The following is a 16,503-nucleotide window of genomic DNA, read 5'->3' as shown; positions in this document are numbered from 1 at the left end:
ATTTCTTCAGAAAATGCTTGGTAAATGAATGAATCACACAGATTTGGACTTGATTCTGTGGGGAGTAAAGATTAACTCCTGTGTTATTGACATCAACGCTGTCACAAAGATTTTCAAAAGTAATCTTTGTTTAAATTACCTTGTTGCTTTATTTTAAAAAGCAAAATACCCACAGAGTTTTAAGTTTCTCATTCTTGTCCGGAATATGCGTTTTGCAAAAATGAAATAATGTTAGTTCTTTTTCATTTTTTTTCCTTTAATGTTTTTTTTTTCTTTTCTTGGATTAGAACCCAAAGGAATGTATTCAATAAGCTTTGTAGATTTTACAAGTTCTTAAAAGGAAGTCTTCATGAAGAAAGCTGCGAAGGTACATGATGGAATTTCTCAAAACTGCTGTCTTATGTGTGGTCTACAGTTCACCTTTCTCTATTTCTCAAGGTGATTATGCAATTTTCTACTCCTCTGCCAGGTGACATATGTTGACATTTTGATGTGTAAGCTGAGATCAGACCAGCCATGAATGATACCTGCTCTAGGAGCTGAACAATACAGAACAAATCTGTTAAGTCACAAAGTTATCTCCTTTTGAAATTTCTGGATTGAGGTTAACATTTAATATATTTAATTATTTTTGTTTAATGGAGACAGACTCTCATCTGAATCGCAGTACGGTCTTAGGAGCCCTAGTGGGTCTCCACACCTTATCCTCCAAAGTTCAGAGATTACAAGATGAATCATCCTCATCCCTGGTTTTACAGTTTTTAAAAGGAACGCTTTTCTTTTTTTGGTCTATAAGTAAGTTCCGAAGTATTTTTGAAAACACCAAAACATTTCATTTGCCGCTTACTGACCACAGACATGAATAATTTAAGGACGATTTCGAGGTCTTGACAAATCTCATAAATATTTTAGCTATCAAAGAAATCGATTTTTTTTTTTGGTTAATCTTTCAGTTGGTTGTAAATAATGTAGTAAAATAAACTCACGAAATTAACACAAAACAACATACAGGCTCCTGAACAATACAGTAGAAAAAAAAGTGACTCTGCTTTAAATTTCTTGCTGATTTTAGCTGGAGTTGGCAATTGGGCCTATTTCAAAGGAGCAGCCTTACCATTCAAGTGACACTCCACCATGTCTTGAAATTTCCTTCAACACCTACTCCTGCAACTCATCTCACCCACTTTCTCCTCCTTTTCCAAGTTAAAAAAAAAAATCAGGTAATGCTAAGTCATACTTCCTCATCATATTAATCCATTCCTCACTCCTACAGTTTCCATGGGAACCATGCTACTGTTTCATTTGGAAGGTACTGGAGCTTCACTTATCTTCCTTGGTCCTTTCAGTTTTGAAGATTTGGGAACTATCTCAATGGCTCCATTCAAACAGGAAAAAAAAAAAAGGTTACAAAGTATATTCTCCTTTATCCTCATGGAGACATTCCTGTTTATAAGGTATTCTGGGAAGTAAAGTATCTGTCCCCCAAAAAGAGACAGAAGGTAGTGCTCCCATAGGCTTGGGTTTTTATTATTTGGGAAGATCTTACATTTATTTTTTTTAAATTCCAAAATGTAAGTTTGCTTTCAGTCCTTTGACTCTAAAAGGCTGGTGTTTGACAAGATGTGGTTAGGAAATCTCAACTCTCACGCTGCCTCCTAAGTACCCTCATGAAATGACAGGGTTTCTGCCTTCAGTGGCTGGCTGCCCCTGGCCGGCAGAGCAGTGGCCCCTCCTGGGAAAGTGGAGTTATTTCAGTCAGCCCCGGGGTCCACCTTCTTTTCACTCCGTGGACAGCCGCTGCCCTGCCATTCACAGAGTCACAATCTTTCCTCGGATTCTGCTGTTTGTTGGAAGGCAGCAAGATGTCTGGACACCAAACATTTAAGTGTAAAGAATGATGCCCATACTGTTGAGGTATCTAACAATTACACCCACCGATGGTAGAGTGTGATTCTTACTCCAGCACGAACTATAGTAGAATAAAATGCGTCTGAAGACAATTTAAAGCGAGTGTGTTTTTGCCCGTCTCCCTCCCCACCTATGTATGAAAGGTATACTCCAGATTTCACCTTTATTGAGGTGGTAGCCGCAGGAGTGCACAGAGGAAGCTGTTGACAGTGGTGGGTCAGTTAGCATTAACTCCGGGAAGTGAAAAGGAAGGGTCAAGCCCCTCTGACAGTGGGGTAGCTGTAGAATATTGATCTGATCGCTGGTGTGAACCGCTTCTCTGTGCCACGGTAAATGAGCAGCTTAAGATGGCCGGCCACATCTGTGGTGCGATGACGACAGCGTCTCTACGTGGAAGCTGTTGTGAATGGCTCCCTGGTTCGGATTACTCTGGCTTTTGACTTTTGTCCTTTGAAGCAGAATGTCAGGTTTATTCTTACTTATTTGTTTGTTTGTTTATTTATTTGAAATTTCACCGCTCTTTTGAGTTCTCCATCAGAGGGAAGTTACATAAGAATTCACTCGCAGTTCCCAGAAAGTCTAATGGGGGGGGCGCCTTTTGTGTGTGTGTGTGTGTGTGAGAGAGAGAGAGAGAGAGAGAGAGAGAGAGAGTGAGAGAACTGGCATTAATAAACTATGGCTCTGAACTTCACCATAGTTCTACCGTCCCAACTCCCCACCTCGAGGATGATCCCCCCTGAGATGTTACTGTCAGTGGTGAGCCATGGCTCATCAGTCCCTTTGGAAAACAGGTTGTAGCAAGAGATACTGTGCTTAGAATAGGCTGGAATATTTTAAAAGCAAATTTGGAGATGGGAAATGCAACAAGCACGCTATTAAGCCCACGGAGGAAGACACATGCTCAGATGACAGATGTACGAAATAAAGTGCAAGCTGTTCATACTTGAAGTTCATAGAACTTCCTAGGTGCCTCAAACTCCCCTCCGCTTTCGCCCTTCATGCCAGGGGAAAGCTTCCCTAAAATGAGGGAGGGAGAGAGAGAGAGAGAAAACTCTGAACCCTTCTGGGAAATTGCAATTGTTCCTCCCCCTCCCTTGGGCTCCAGATCTCCAGAGCCTTCCTTGTGGGGCAGGTACCGCGGTTGCAAACTTTTCTCCATCTCGCTCCACATTTCAAGGTTTGGATCAGCCCCGCAGACTGTCAAGAACTGCCAGGGTCCCTTCTTGACCTCTCTCCACTGCTCGGTTCGTCCGGCGGTGGCTGCGGCGTTGTCAGCGCAGCTTCCAGCGACCCCTGTCGGGAGTTCCCGGCAGAAGCCGCGCTCGGCCGCCCCTAGCCAGGCCGGGCTGCCAGAAGGGGCTGAGCCGCGATCGCCCAGCTCAGGCTCCTCCCGGTGGCGTGTCTGCGCCTCGGGGGTGGGGGTGTGGTGGGGAAGAGGGAGGGGGCGAGGGGAGGGGAGGGTGCGAAGGAGGCGCCAGCGTCCAACCTGCGGGCAATTGAAAAAGAGCCGGTTAGGACTTCCCCAAAACTTGTGGGAACTCCGGGCTGCGCGTACGGCAGGAGCGGAGCGGAGCGGAGCGCAGCGGCGGCGGCTGCCGGGAGATGCGAGAGCAAACCCGACCGTGATCACCTTTCCCTCTCCGGGCTGTAAGGGAGCGAGACAGGCCACCGCAGCGAGGCCACGCCGGAGCCGGCAGCGGCAGGACCCGGGACCCCAGAGCAGCCCCGAGCCACCCGAGACGGAGCACACGCTCCAGGTGATCGAGTCCACGTCGCTCCCCGCAAGCGACAGGCGACACCCCCGCGCAGCCCCGCCACTCGCTCTGTCCTCCAGGGACAAACTTTTCTCCAAGCCCTTGGACCAAACTTGTCCGCGCGTCACCGTCGCCCAGCGGGGTCCGCGCAGAGCGCTCATCTTCGGCGAGATGGCTGAGCGCAAAGAAGGCAGAGGCAAGGGGAAAGGCAAGAAGAAGGAGCGGGGATCCCGCGGGAAGCCCGCGACCAGCGAGGGCGACCCCAGCCCAGGTGAGTGCCAGCCGCTCCGCAGTTCCCAGGCGGGGGCCTTGCCCGGTCCTGTGCGTCCCCGCGCAGCGCTCTCGGAGCCCGGTCCGGTCCCCACGCTGCCCTGCGGGGGCCACCTCCACCTGGCGCCCGCGCTCCGCGCGCTCCGCGAGCCTGGCCGTCCCGCCCGGGCTCTTTCGGGTCCGCCGGGCGCCGCGCTGTCGGGCCGAGCTCTCGGGCCCCGGGTCGGAAGCGGAGCTGAGCCCGAGAGCGCGGCTCCTAGTGCGTGATCCCTCCCGGTTGCGGGTGCCCTGCGGCGGGAGGGCTTTGCGCGGGCCCCGCCTGCCCTCTAGCGAGGGAAGCGGGAACGGGCACGGGGTCCCGGAGCCTGCGCCCCGCCGCCGCGTGGACCCCGGCTGCGCAGATGGTGGTCGGGGAAAGGGCGGCGTGGGCTCCCGGGCGTCGGCGCGGTGGGCGGAGGGAAGCGCTGCACAGCCGCTGTGCGAGCCGAGCTTCGCCCTGATTGCGCGCCGCGGTAGGGAAACCTAGAGCAGCTGAGAGGGATTCCTAAAGGTCAGCGAAGCACGCAGAACCCGGCCGGGTGCCAAGAGGCAGGTCGGCTCTGAATAAATTTGGCTTTAGCGGTTGTAGTTTTTCAGGGCTAACCTGATAAACATTGCTAGTTTAGTCTCCCAAGAGATGTCAGAAAGCAACAATTTACCCGAATTTCTGATCCCCATTAGTTACCGGTTATATATATATAGAGAGAGAGAGAATGGAAAAAAAAAGAGTTAAGGCTTATTTTTAAAGCGATCACCGTCAGAGTGCAACGCAAGCGACAGTGTCACGCTAGATATCTGTAGGAGAGGCTAATGCATTGAGGAGGCATGAAGGGTCGCGGGTGGGCGCCTTGTTTAGGAGGCGCTAAACGGGTGCTGAAGTGGGTGGAGCTTGAGAGGGTCTCTACCCGCCCTCTGCACTCGCCAAACGTTGGTCTGGATGCCTGGCGTCTCTTAGAGCATTCCCAGCACACCTTACGGAGTACTTGTGGGGAATTAACCACACTTGTGCAGGCTGTGCCTACGGAAGATAAGCAGAGGATCTGCTCCGTGCAGGAAGAAAACAAACGGCATTTTCTTAGTACACTTCTCGGGTTCACTCAGCATTTCAGAACCTGCTTTGTTGGCAGAGACCCTAAGCAAGGTTTAGAACGAAACAGAAACTGAACAGAGAGTAATTGTTTAGCCACTGGCCGTTCTTGGGCCTGCGTAAAAGGCACCGCTGATCAGTTTCACCTTAATTACCCCTCGTGAGCCTTCCTGAAGGTAGAGTGATGTTTCCCTAATACTGCCTATTTTGGAGATAAACTATAACATTGCACTTAACAAATTATGAAATGGGGAGCTGGATTAATGTCATCACGGTTAAGACATAAAGAGCTATTTTGTTTCCTTTGTCACTACTGGTGACTTTTTTTTTTTCTCCAGAAGTTTGTACGGGCTGGTTAGATCAGTAGTTCTCAAGCTGTGGGTGGAAGCCACTTTGGAGTTGGCAGGAGTTGTCTAAGACTAGTGGAAACAGAGATGTTTACATGGCGCCTCATAACTGTAACAGAATCAGCAGTTATGAAGTAGCAACAAATGATTTTACGGTTGGGGTCACCCCAGCATGAGAGACAGACTTACAGGGCCGCAGCGTTAGGAAGATTGAGGACCACTGTCTTAGATGCTCTCCCGAGTTAAGATGGTGGTCTGACTGGGGTCCCTTTCAGTAGCGGGTTTACCGCTCAGCAAGGGTTCAAGTCTATAACACACTTCAGCTTGTTTAAGGGAAGGCGGTGGTTCAGGTGGGGAGAGGTTAGGGGTCTCCCTGCTGTGTGCAGCCCTGGCTCAGCGGGTGGGCACCTGTCTCAGGACGATCTCGTGCTCTTAGAGAATTACAGAGCTTCCTTGACGGCTCCCATTTGTTTCTGTAGTCCCACAGCTGTGACTCCCTCTAAACCAGACACACTGATTAAGTGATATGGGTTCCCCCCCCCATTTTCCCAGAAAAATTGGGATGAAGCTGTCTGTAGGCTGGATTTTAGCATATTTGTTTCCTGTCACAGTATGTTTTTTATTTTTGGACAGAGAAATGTTTTACCCCCTCCAGAAGACCTTTTTTCCCCCACCTTTAGGATACTGCCAACAGATTAAACCAGATTAAAGAGTATTTTGATTCGCAGATGGTCACCTTGAAATTTGTGTTTATGTAGAAGCTCAGTGCATCAGATAATCTGATTTAAAGACAGGAACCAGTGTTTCTGTCTTTGCTTTGTCACCTTTCCTTCCAATGGTAAGTGCCAGTCTGGTTTTCCTTATTGAAGAAGACAGTAGCTAATAGCCAAGGTAGTGTGTATGTGTGTGTGTAGGGGGGTGGGGGTGGGGCTGGGGGTGGAGTCCACACTCTTTCTGGATCTTTTCTTCCACCCTGTGTCTCTGCAGAATCACCAACAGCCTTCACACTTGCCAGGCAGACAACTTTAGGATTTACAAGGACAACCATCTCTTGAGTTGTTCCTGTGTCGGTGACCTTCAGTACCAAATGTCATGCTTTCCTTCAAACAACCACTGAATTGCTCTGAGCGTCCCTGGTGATGCCTGTGCAGTGAGGCCTCTGTGGATGTCACAGCATCAGCTCCACAACAGCTGAGATAACTGAGTGCACTAACCCCTGCTGTGCACTTTATCATAGTCATAGGTTGAAACCCATCTGTTGGTGGGAGCTCTTCCGGGGAAAACACCTCTAAACTGCGTATGACAGGTTTGGTTGATGCCTGGCTATGTTTCCTTATCATCTGCATTTTGATATGCTTAACAAATACTGAATGGCACACTCTAGGGGCCACAGATATTCAGTAGAATTATCTATCCTGTGTTAATGGCTATCATAGGTCCCATGCCCTTGATGTCATTGATTTGTTTTTTTCTTCTTTGCGCAAAATGAGCAACCTCAGTGAAATCGTGGGCTTTGTGTCACAGATCCATGTATCAAGGGCCTCATATTGTCCTGAGCCTCCTGCAAGCTGGACCTACCAGATCTTGCCTCTGAGTGATTCATTCAGTTTAGTATTTTCCTTTAGAAGCCTGCATTACAAAACCAGTTTTTCTTTTTATTCTGTCAATTTACCAGTTGACTTTGGACCTTCCTTGAGATTGCTGATGTTCTTCTTATTCTGGACAGTATTCTTTTTGTTATTGTTTTGTTTCTTAAATGACCTGTAACAAAACTGTTATCATGCCTAGTTCAGATCTGGAACTATTATGTACTAGTTCATGGCTGGCAAAAGAGGTATTTGTGAGTGGAAAACTTAAGAAACTTAGTATCCCAAATAGACACAGGCTGTACATGCCTCAAATGATATCACCCACCTGTTTCCTTCACTAAATGGCTCCAAAGGCTGAAGTGCCTGTAAACATTCTTGGAAATAAAGTACCCTGTCACTAACAGGGCAGTCTGTGTTTACAGAACAAAAAGGAATGTCCAGTGATCTGTTTCAACCTGGTTACTTGTAACTGCTTACATTATGTAATTATTAAAAACATGAAAGATTATTTACAGAACAAAATAGGACTTGTTATGAACAGCTAAAATAGAAGGACTGAGGGAAGGAAGCTTGGATACTGTTTTAATAGATACAGAGTGATGAAGTGGTACTAATGAAAGAGTGAGAAAAATATATATGTGCATACATATATATGCAGGTGTATATGTATAGGTAGATCTATATGATATATATATAATCAGAAAAGTCTTGGACAATTGTGTGAACTGTAAATATATTCCCAATATCCTCAATCCTTTTCTACTCAGAGTAATGGTGATTGCTGTTATTTATAGATACTGTTAATGTTCCAGGCATGTAATGTAATACACACATTGTATATTATGTGATTTTTAGAACAAAACACAAAAGTGTCTTAATGTTAGGTAGCATGCCCCTAGCCCTTAGTTCTCCAGAAAGAGTGCTCAGATTTAAACTCTGGCATCATCAAACACCCATTAGCTGTAAATTCCTGGGAAAGTTACTTAATCTTTCTGAGCCTAGGTTTCCTTTTTTTGTACAGTGAAGATAATTTCTGACTCTCTGGAGTGTGAACAAGATAACCCAGGAAAGCATGCTGACTATTGCCCAAGCCAGTAAATACAAGCTTTCTTTATCAGATTGCTCAAGGAAGGAATTGTTTGCAAGGATATGTGACAGAATTTTCAGAATTTACCTTTTATGGGAAGGAAAGCCCAGGGCTGACCTCAGATTAGAGTGGGTAGTAAATATTAATATGTACTACCTGTAAAGATAGAGAAGAAGGGAGCACATCAAGGTTCATAGCTGCATATATGTATTATGAAAACATTGCCCAGCTCAATCTAAATATTGAAAGTAGAGTGAGGTGCAACAGGATTTTATCTGGCAGGAAAATGTTGAGGTTTCAAGCTGCAAGATTTTGAAACCCGATTCCTTTTCTGGCAATGCTTTAGGAGTTACTATTTAAACCTCCTTTAGTCATACAGAATATGTAGCCTTCTCTCTTGGGACTTGTGTCAATTACAGCCACTGAAACACAAAGTATGCATCAGCACGTCCTTTGCTATCTTTTCATCAGAGGTAATGACATATTGCCAGCAAAGTTCATAGACCCTAGTGCAGGTATTTTTGAAATAAAAGCAAAACAAAGAATGCAGTACATACACCTTTTTCACTAGATGGCTATATGCCATGTTTCAGGTTGTAGAAATAGAGATGATTCTTACCAGATCTTTTTTTTTCCCCCCAAGGTAACAATTGAATTTAACAGTACTGATTGTTTACTGGGTTTTGTCACGAGAGAGGAAATCACACCAAGGGCCAGTATTCTGGGGCAGTTATCAGTTTGCTCCAGGAAGTAGTAGCTGCACTCCTCTGGGTTAGTTAGTTAACCCTGAACCTCTTTCCCTTGCCTAACAGAAGAAATAAAACCAAGCATTAAGTCATGTTGCTTTACTTCATTTTAACCAAGGGAAAATATACCTATGAAGTAAAATTTTAACATACATACAGCAACTTTCCCTAAAGGAACAGCTGGCATTTCTGTTCCATCCTAATTCTGTTTGTATCTGTGTGAGTTTTAGCTGACAGAAATGAAAGAACAAAAAGCAAGCTACCAGAATACCAATAGATGTCAGTGTTTGTTGCTTTAGAAGATGTGAGGTGTTAGGGATGAAAAAAAAATACGCAGCTTAATTCATTCTCTTTATTAAACATGAACCTAGCTACTTTTAAACGCTTGATGACTTAGAGTACACTTTTGTTTTCAAAACTACATTTTGCTAGTGAAAAAAATCATATTTAAATCTATTGCTTCTAAATACTAAAAATACCTTACAAGCATGAAGACCTCAATTTGGTCTCCAGGGACCATGTTAAACAAAACAAAACAAAACAAAACAAAACAAAACAAAACAAAAAAACCTGGTGGTGTCTGAATGTAATTCCGGCACCGGGATGGAAGAAACAGGCAGGTCTAGGGGCTTTCTGGCCAGCCAGCATAGCCTATTTGGCAAGTTCCAGGCCAGTGAGAGACTCTTAAAATTTTTTTGTATGGCCCGTGAGGACTGACTTTTGTCCCGCACACACCTGCCCATACATGTGTGTGCTTTCCTGTACACACAGCTTTAAGAACAAACACATGGTGCCTCTGTGTTAAGTTCCCACACGAATTCAGAATGTAGGTAGAAAGCTTGCTGATCAATGCTTTTGGAAAATGACGTAGCAAAGTGATTTGAGAAATTTTGTGGCACATCAGTTGGATTTCTCCTGTATTTCAGACTGTAAGTTATGCCCACTTTTCATGTCCCCTGGGTGACAAATAGTCAAGCTATTTTTTAAGTCTGCCGGAAGGAAAGCAGGCTAGATATTCATTGTTTTTCTTCTCTCTTCTTCTTACAAGAGACACCTTCCTCTGGCCTCCAGAGGGTGCTCTGAGAGCATTGTACTGCTATTCCCCAAAGACAACTTCTGCCTTTTTTTTTTTTCTTTCTCAGTTTTTGCAGTATTCTGGGCAATATAGTAAAATGAACAGTGTCTTGATTTGATCTAGGTAAGCTGATTTGGATTGATTTTTTTCCCCTCCCCTCAGCTAAACAGAAGCTCCAATACCTTAAGATTTTTGAGTCGGAATATTGTCAGCCATTATAGTGCTGGTGCTTATCAGCTTCATTTGGCTAGGTTCTCATGGTACCTTTTCCCACAGAGCCAAACATCTGTAGGATCATTCTAGACACCTCCTACCTGGTTAGATGCAAGTGGTATTCGTGAGGAAGTTTAGACGTATTTAACAGTTTCACCCTGGCCTTCGTTGGGCACTTCTGTGGGAAGGCGCGCCCGTTGAACAAAAAGTGCTCGCCAACAGGCTTGTTTCTGTGTCTACATCAGACCCCGAGACTTATTATCCTATCGGAGAATGCTGCTTTGACATGCACACATCTGAAAACAGGTTAGTTCCCGAGGATGATGGGCTGATGGCCGTATTAGCACCGACCTATAACTCCTGTTACTTATGGTTCAACTATTCACAGCTTTTATGATTGTGAGCCTAATCTTTAATGGCTGAGCTACCTCTCTAGCCCATGTTCACACATTTTAAAGATTTATTTTTGTTTTTTATTTATGTGTGTGTATGTCTGTGTATGTGCACTTGGGGTGTAGGTGCCAGGGGAGGCCAAGAGAGGGCATCAGGTTCCTTGGAACAGGACTTAGGGGTGTTTGTAAACTGCCCAATGTGAGTACCCGGGACCAAACTCAGGAAGCTGCTTTAACCTCTCAGGCTTCACTTCAGCCTGTTCATGATTTACTCTGCCCCATATTGGCCACCTCTGTCATGATTTCCATATTCATCATTTCCTTTTATAAAGTGTTTATAGTTTACATTGCTTCTTGATGAAAAAAAATATTAGTAATATGAACATCCTTTGCTCTGCCACAGTGCCCAATGCTTTCCTCTCACAGCTTCAATGGGAAGGCAGCTGCCTGGTCTGGGCAGCTGTGGAGATTTAGTATAACGATGTTGGAATCAGGGAATGTTATTAGGACTGAACCTATGAAACTGTCAGTTTTATGGGTCATGCATAACTGATTACCCCAAATGTCACAGAGTTCAATATGAGTTTTTTTTTGTTGTTGTTTTTGTTTTTTGTAAATTGACTTTATGCTTTAAATATTATTTCAAACAATATAGTGATAATAATAACTTTGGAAATATCTCAGAAGTTAGCAATCTAATAGGATTAAAGTCATGTATAAATGCCACACTAGGGAATAATTGAAGTAGCATTTTTATGGTCAGTAGATTAGGTTCCCCAGATATCCACAAAGGATGAAGTCATTGTAAAGTTAGAGGGCTGGGCAACTAGCAATTTTTACATGGAGAAAAAAAAGTAGCATTTTTGACTGTGAAGTATAAATCTTACTTGACTTATTTACTTTTTTTTTTCATGCAGAGTATCTTAGTCACCAGGTTTCTACAGAGAAATAGCTAGAGCTGTGATGACCGCTAAATAAACACAGGCTTTATTTTATTGAATCACATGAAACCATAAAAGCCCTTCACCACAACACCACCTTTGAAAAAAAATTTTTTTTAATATTTATTATTTACCTTGCATCCTGATTGCCCCCTCCTCTCTTCCCAGTTTCCCCTCACAGACCCCTCCTCCCATTCTTTTCTTTGGGGGAGGTCCCCCAATGGTACCAACCAGTCCCGGCACATTAAGTTGCTGCAGTACTAGGCACATCTTTTCCCACTGAGGCCAGACAAGGCAGCCAGGTTAAGAGGACCAGATCCAGAAAGAGGCATTAGAATCAGAAGGGGCCCCTACTCCAGTTGTTGGGGGAATCCACATGAAGACCAAGCTGCACATGACTAGTCCCTGTAAGCTCTTTGGTTGGTGGTTCAGTCTCTCTGAGCCCCCATGGGCCCAGGTTAGTTGACTCTGTAGGTCTCATGGTGTCCTTGACTCCTTCAGCTTCTTCAACTATTCTCCCAACTCTTCCGTAAGACTCCCCAAGCTCTGTCTGATGTTTGGCTGTTGTTTTCTGCATCTGTTTCCATCAGCTGCTGGATGAGGTCTATCAGAGGAGTCTGCTAGGCTCCAGTCTATAAGCATAGCAGAGTGACATTAATACTTCTCTCCCATGGGATGGATCTTAAGTAGGGCTGTCTTTGGTTGGTCACTTCTGCAATCTTGGCTCCGTCTTTGTCCCTGAACATTTTGTACGCAGCACAAATTTGGGGCCAACAATTTTGTGGGTGGGTTGGCCAACACTACCTTTTAAAAGAACTTTGGTGAGACAGGGCTTTTCTCAGCAGCACTGTCAGGCCTGGACTTGTGTGCAGACCAAGCTAGCTTCAAACTCACCGAGATGGCCTGGCTCTGCTTTTCCAGTGCTGGTCATAAGGGTGTGCCTGTGCCAGCTCCCTTTCACACAGTTACATCAGATTGGGTTTTCTTGTACTGTCAAGACACAGCATGTTTCCTGATGTTTATAGATACTTATATATTCTTTAAAATATATTTGTTCAACTTTATGTGTATGTGTGTGTTCCACAGGGTATCCATGTGCATTCCATGTATGTAGGAGCCTTTAGAAGGTGGAGGAAACACCATGTTCCTTGGAACTGGAGATACAGATGGTTGTGAGCTGAATATAGGTGCTGGGAACTAAACCTGGGTCCTCTACAGGAACAAAACTGTTCTTAACCACTGAACCATCTCTCCATCCCCATAGTACTTATAGTTCTATAGGACGACTATATTTATAAATTCAAAACTCAGGTAAAGCCGGTTTTAAGAATACATTTTGTGATTATAAGTCATCATACACAAAAGTCTCAATTTTAGAGACTGAAGTTACATTTTATAAGAAAGCGGAGTACATTTTATAAGAAAGCGGAGTATCTTTAGTAATTCCATGGTGAATCTAATCATTGCATGGAACATGTACTTTCCAATTCCGAGAGCTTGGGCTGTCGCTCAGTTCTCGAGCACTTGCCTAAATTCTAATTTTGATTACTCTTTTCAAATAAAGTGTATTTTATAACTACATAGTGAAACATTTTGAATATTAACTCTCATATTAAGGAACTCAAAAATTGAAAGTTGAAATTTTTACCCATTTCATAACTTTTGTGACTTAATGTTTCAGTCTGGTTTGATATGAAATTTGAATATTGGCTATTTTTAGAAAAAAAATGTCTTGAATTTTAAAAGGGACCTATTTTTATTTAATCTGCGTGTGGGAGTGCCTGAACGGACGTATATGTACCACATGCAGGCCTGATGCCTCCGGAGGCTGAAAGAGGCCGTGTGGCCTCCTGGAGCTAGAGTTATGGGTAGTTGTATGCCACCTGACGTGGGTTCTGGAAACGGAACCTGCTCCTCTACAGGAACAGCAAGTGTTCTTGACCACTGAGCGTCTCTAGCCTAACCCCTTTAAGGAGTCTCCACAGGAAGAATGTCCCATACTGGTTTGTCCCTTACTGGTTTACGGAAGTCACTCGAAAACTTGCCCAGTCCCAAACTGTTGGCGTCTCGGCGGTCCTCTCCACGGTTAGAATGGGCAGTCCGGAGCCATAGAACATTGCTTAGTGTTGTACACTTTCATTGTCGATTACATTGTCATTCGGTTATCCTGCACACACAGCAAGAAGGCGAGTTGAAGGAAAGTGCCTTTTCGTCTAATTCACTCTTTCTCATAAGTTAATTAGAATTATGGGATCTTGTTTTTAAAAGGCTCCCAATTTCATACCTGCCAAGGTTTGTTTCACTCAGCTGTTCCGTCATGCTAGGCGAGTGCTCTACCACTGAGCTACATCCCCAGCTTAACTCGCTGTGTCATAGGTCACTTACTTTGGGATTTTCACTTGGCTATAGTACTAGGAAATTGCAGCTAATATGTAAGGCTACAAGAAACACATCCGGACCCAAAGAATAGGAGGCATCAGATAAAACGCATTTACTAGAAAACTGTCGTTCACAAGAGTGCTTTCTTTTACTGAAACAAGTGCATATGCTATTATGTAATGTTACATTAATTTTTTTTTTCTCTTTTCAAGTTTGTCTGTACTTGGAAAGTTTTCCATTTGTCACTGATTGTGTCATTTCTTCCCTGACTCTCTAGGTTCCTTGGGCTTTCTTTAAGCCATTGTGAGGACAACCAGGAATTGGTCATGTTCTTTACTAATAATGTAGGCTTCAAACTAAGAGAAGTTATTTTGGATACGACACCGTATCATTTAGTAGCCACTTTGGGATTATTTGTATTAAATTTAACAGACTGTTATAAGACTTTTCTTGCACTTTCCTTTTTATTCTCCATCCTCTGCCTATTTCTAACTTGGAGGGTTTACTTTCTCCATATGAGTTAGTACTGCATTAAAGATTACGGATGATAAACAAAAGGACTGCATGTCTTCATTTTTTTTGTAATCTTGGCATGCAGATTTCTGGATACCAGCCATTTGTAAGCTCAGCTGAGGTCAATATTAGGCTAAGACATGAACCTGCATTTAGCAGTTCAGATGGAATCCAGGAAAGGACATTTTAAACCATCATTTAATGACTGTTTAATGACATTTAATTTTAGTTTGAATGATGTTCATGCTAAACAACGTAGTTTTATATCTCTCCAAACCCATTAGAGTGAAAGAAGTATGAATGATATTGTTCTTCGTCTATTTATTTATTTATTTATTTATTTATTTATTTATTATTTTTGTGTGCGTATTTTGGCAGTTGTGAATGAACAAACTCTTGCCACCATGTGTGATGTGTGCAGGGGACAACTTGAGGAATTTGGCTCTTTCTCAGTCACGTGGGTTCTGGTGCGCCCAGGTTGTCAGCCATGGTAGCCTGTAGCTAGCACCTTTTCTCCATGAGCCATCATGCAGGTTTCTACATTTTGAAATCACATGTTCTCAAAATCTCCCTAAAAAGGATATTCTTGGGTTCATATTACAGTGTGACACTTAGGACACTTAGGACAGTTTGATCCAGTCTTGTCCACCCAAGGACAGTATTGACTAGTGGCCTCAGTCTAGAGCTCAGTAGGTCTTTATCTTCTTCCAAATTCATCTGTCCCAGTTCCCTTACAGTAAAGCTGTCCCACTTGAATGTGTCCACTAACATGAAACAGTAAATAAAACAATCCTGAAGTGTTCCTGTGTGTGCAAACATGTGCACATGTGTATGTAGTGTTGGGAATCGAACTCGGGGCCTTGAGTTAGGAATTTTGCTCTAGCCCCAATGATTCCTGTCATTGAGTCCAACCGGGTAGCGTGGGCCTGTCGACCATTCACTCAGCAGGCTGAGGCAGGAGCTTCCATATTAAAGTGTCTGTCTGATATACAGAGTTGAAGTCAAGGTCCACTTAGACCTTGTCTCAAAATTAAAAGTAAAAAGAGGGCTGGAGATACAGTGGGTGGTCGAATGCTTGACATATTTCCCCACTACCCTCTCCTAGTCCAATATTTTTATCTTCGTGTACAGTGCATTACAGAACAACACATCGTGAAGATCTGAGTCTGAACAGTGCCCATCAGATGTTTCAGGGACACGTCAGTGGTCATCTGGCTTGCAGATTGACAGGGATTTTGTTGAGCATTAGAACAGAAAAGTGATTGATGGAAAGGGCCCAGCTCTGTCTCTGATGCTTCCTGGGAGTTCAGTCATGACCCTTCCGTTAGTCATGACTCCGTTCGTTAGTGATCAAGGTCTGTAAGCCTCACTGTCCACATTCACACATGTGGACAGTAATCTATGAGACTCATGTGGCAGTCCTGAGGTTAAGGCTTTATATTGTGCTTGATGTAGAACCAAGACTAAAATGCCAGTTTTATTTACAATACTAATTTTAGGAATAAAACGTACTAAGTATTTTCTCAATCCTCTAAGTATATTCTTACTTCATTCAGTTACCAGTGTCTACCCAAGTTTAAGCCCACATGAGATAACTTTATTAACATCTTATATCTTTTTACTGGGTCTTTTCTATAGAGATTTTTGGTAAGTAATCATTCTAGCACCACTTACTAAGTAAATTTTTGGGCAAATTTTTTGGAACTTGGAATATTGGTAAGGGTTGTATATAAATATATAATATATTCGTACAAAAGACAGCTGGGGAGTCTTAACTTGAGTTGCACGTTGAACTTCAGAATGCAGAAATAAACTCCTTTGCAGGCAGTACAGTGGTGGGCGTTGTCTTAATGTAATGGGGCTGCAGTGCGTGCTACTGCATTTTACTTTATTATTAAACACTTGTGAAATTTACACATGAACACTGTTTCTACATTACGCCTGCCCCTCTGCCTCCACCTCCACTCTTCCCTTGTCCCACCTCTCCCTCCCTAATTCCTTACTGCTTCTTTAGTCATTGTTAAAAATGTATGTGCATATACAGAGATTTGCACATACATACGCCATGTTCTGCTCCATTTAGTGCTGTTCGTGTGGACATGTGTCCAGGGCTGACCACTTATGATGGTGTAAGCTCCGTGAGACTTGACTCTTGGAGGAAAC

General features: G+C 43.8%; 1 protein-coding gene across 5 annotated transcripts in view; it reads left to right on the top strand.

The window, feature by feature from the left end:
* Positions 1 to 16,503, top strand: part of Nrg1 (neuregulin 1) — a 1,043,775-nt gene that overhangs the window by 837,408 nt on the left and 189,864 nt on the right. The window contains exon 1 of one of the 5 annotated variants that reach the window (XM_060381587.1): positions 3,406 to 3,933. The exons of 3 other annotated variants lie outside the window; for them this stretch is intronic. In XM_060381587.1, coding sequence (XP_060237570.1) covers positions 3,834 to 3,933 — 100 coding nt within the window. In that variant the 5' untranslated portion in view covers positions 3,406 to 3,833. Of the gene's footprint in view, positions 1 to 3,405; positions 3,934 to 16,503 lie in introns of those variants that run through there. One more of the 5 variants, XM_060381584.1, reaches the window with a different exon arrangement.

This window comes from Meriones unguiculatus, chromosome 4 (genome assembly GCF_030254825.1).
Source record: "Meriones unguiculatus strain TT.TT164.6M chromosome 4, Bangor_MerUng_6.1, whole genome shotgun sequence".
Taxonomy (NCBI): domain Eukaryota; kingdom Metazoa; phylum Chordata; class Mammalia; order Rodentia; family Muridae; genus Meriones; species Meriones unguiculatus.
Note: the sequence above shows the minus strand (reverse complement) of the source record. Positions and strands in the feature narration are given on the sequence as shown.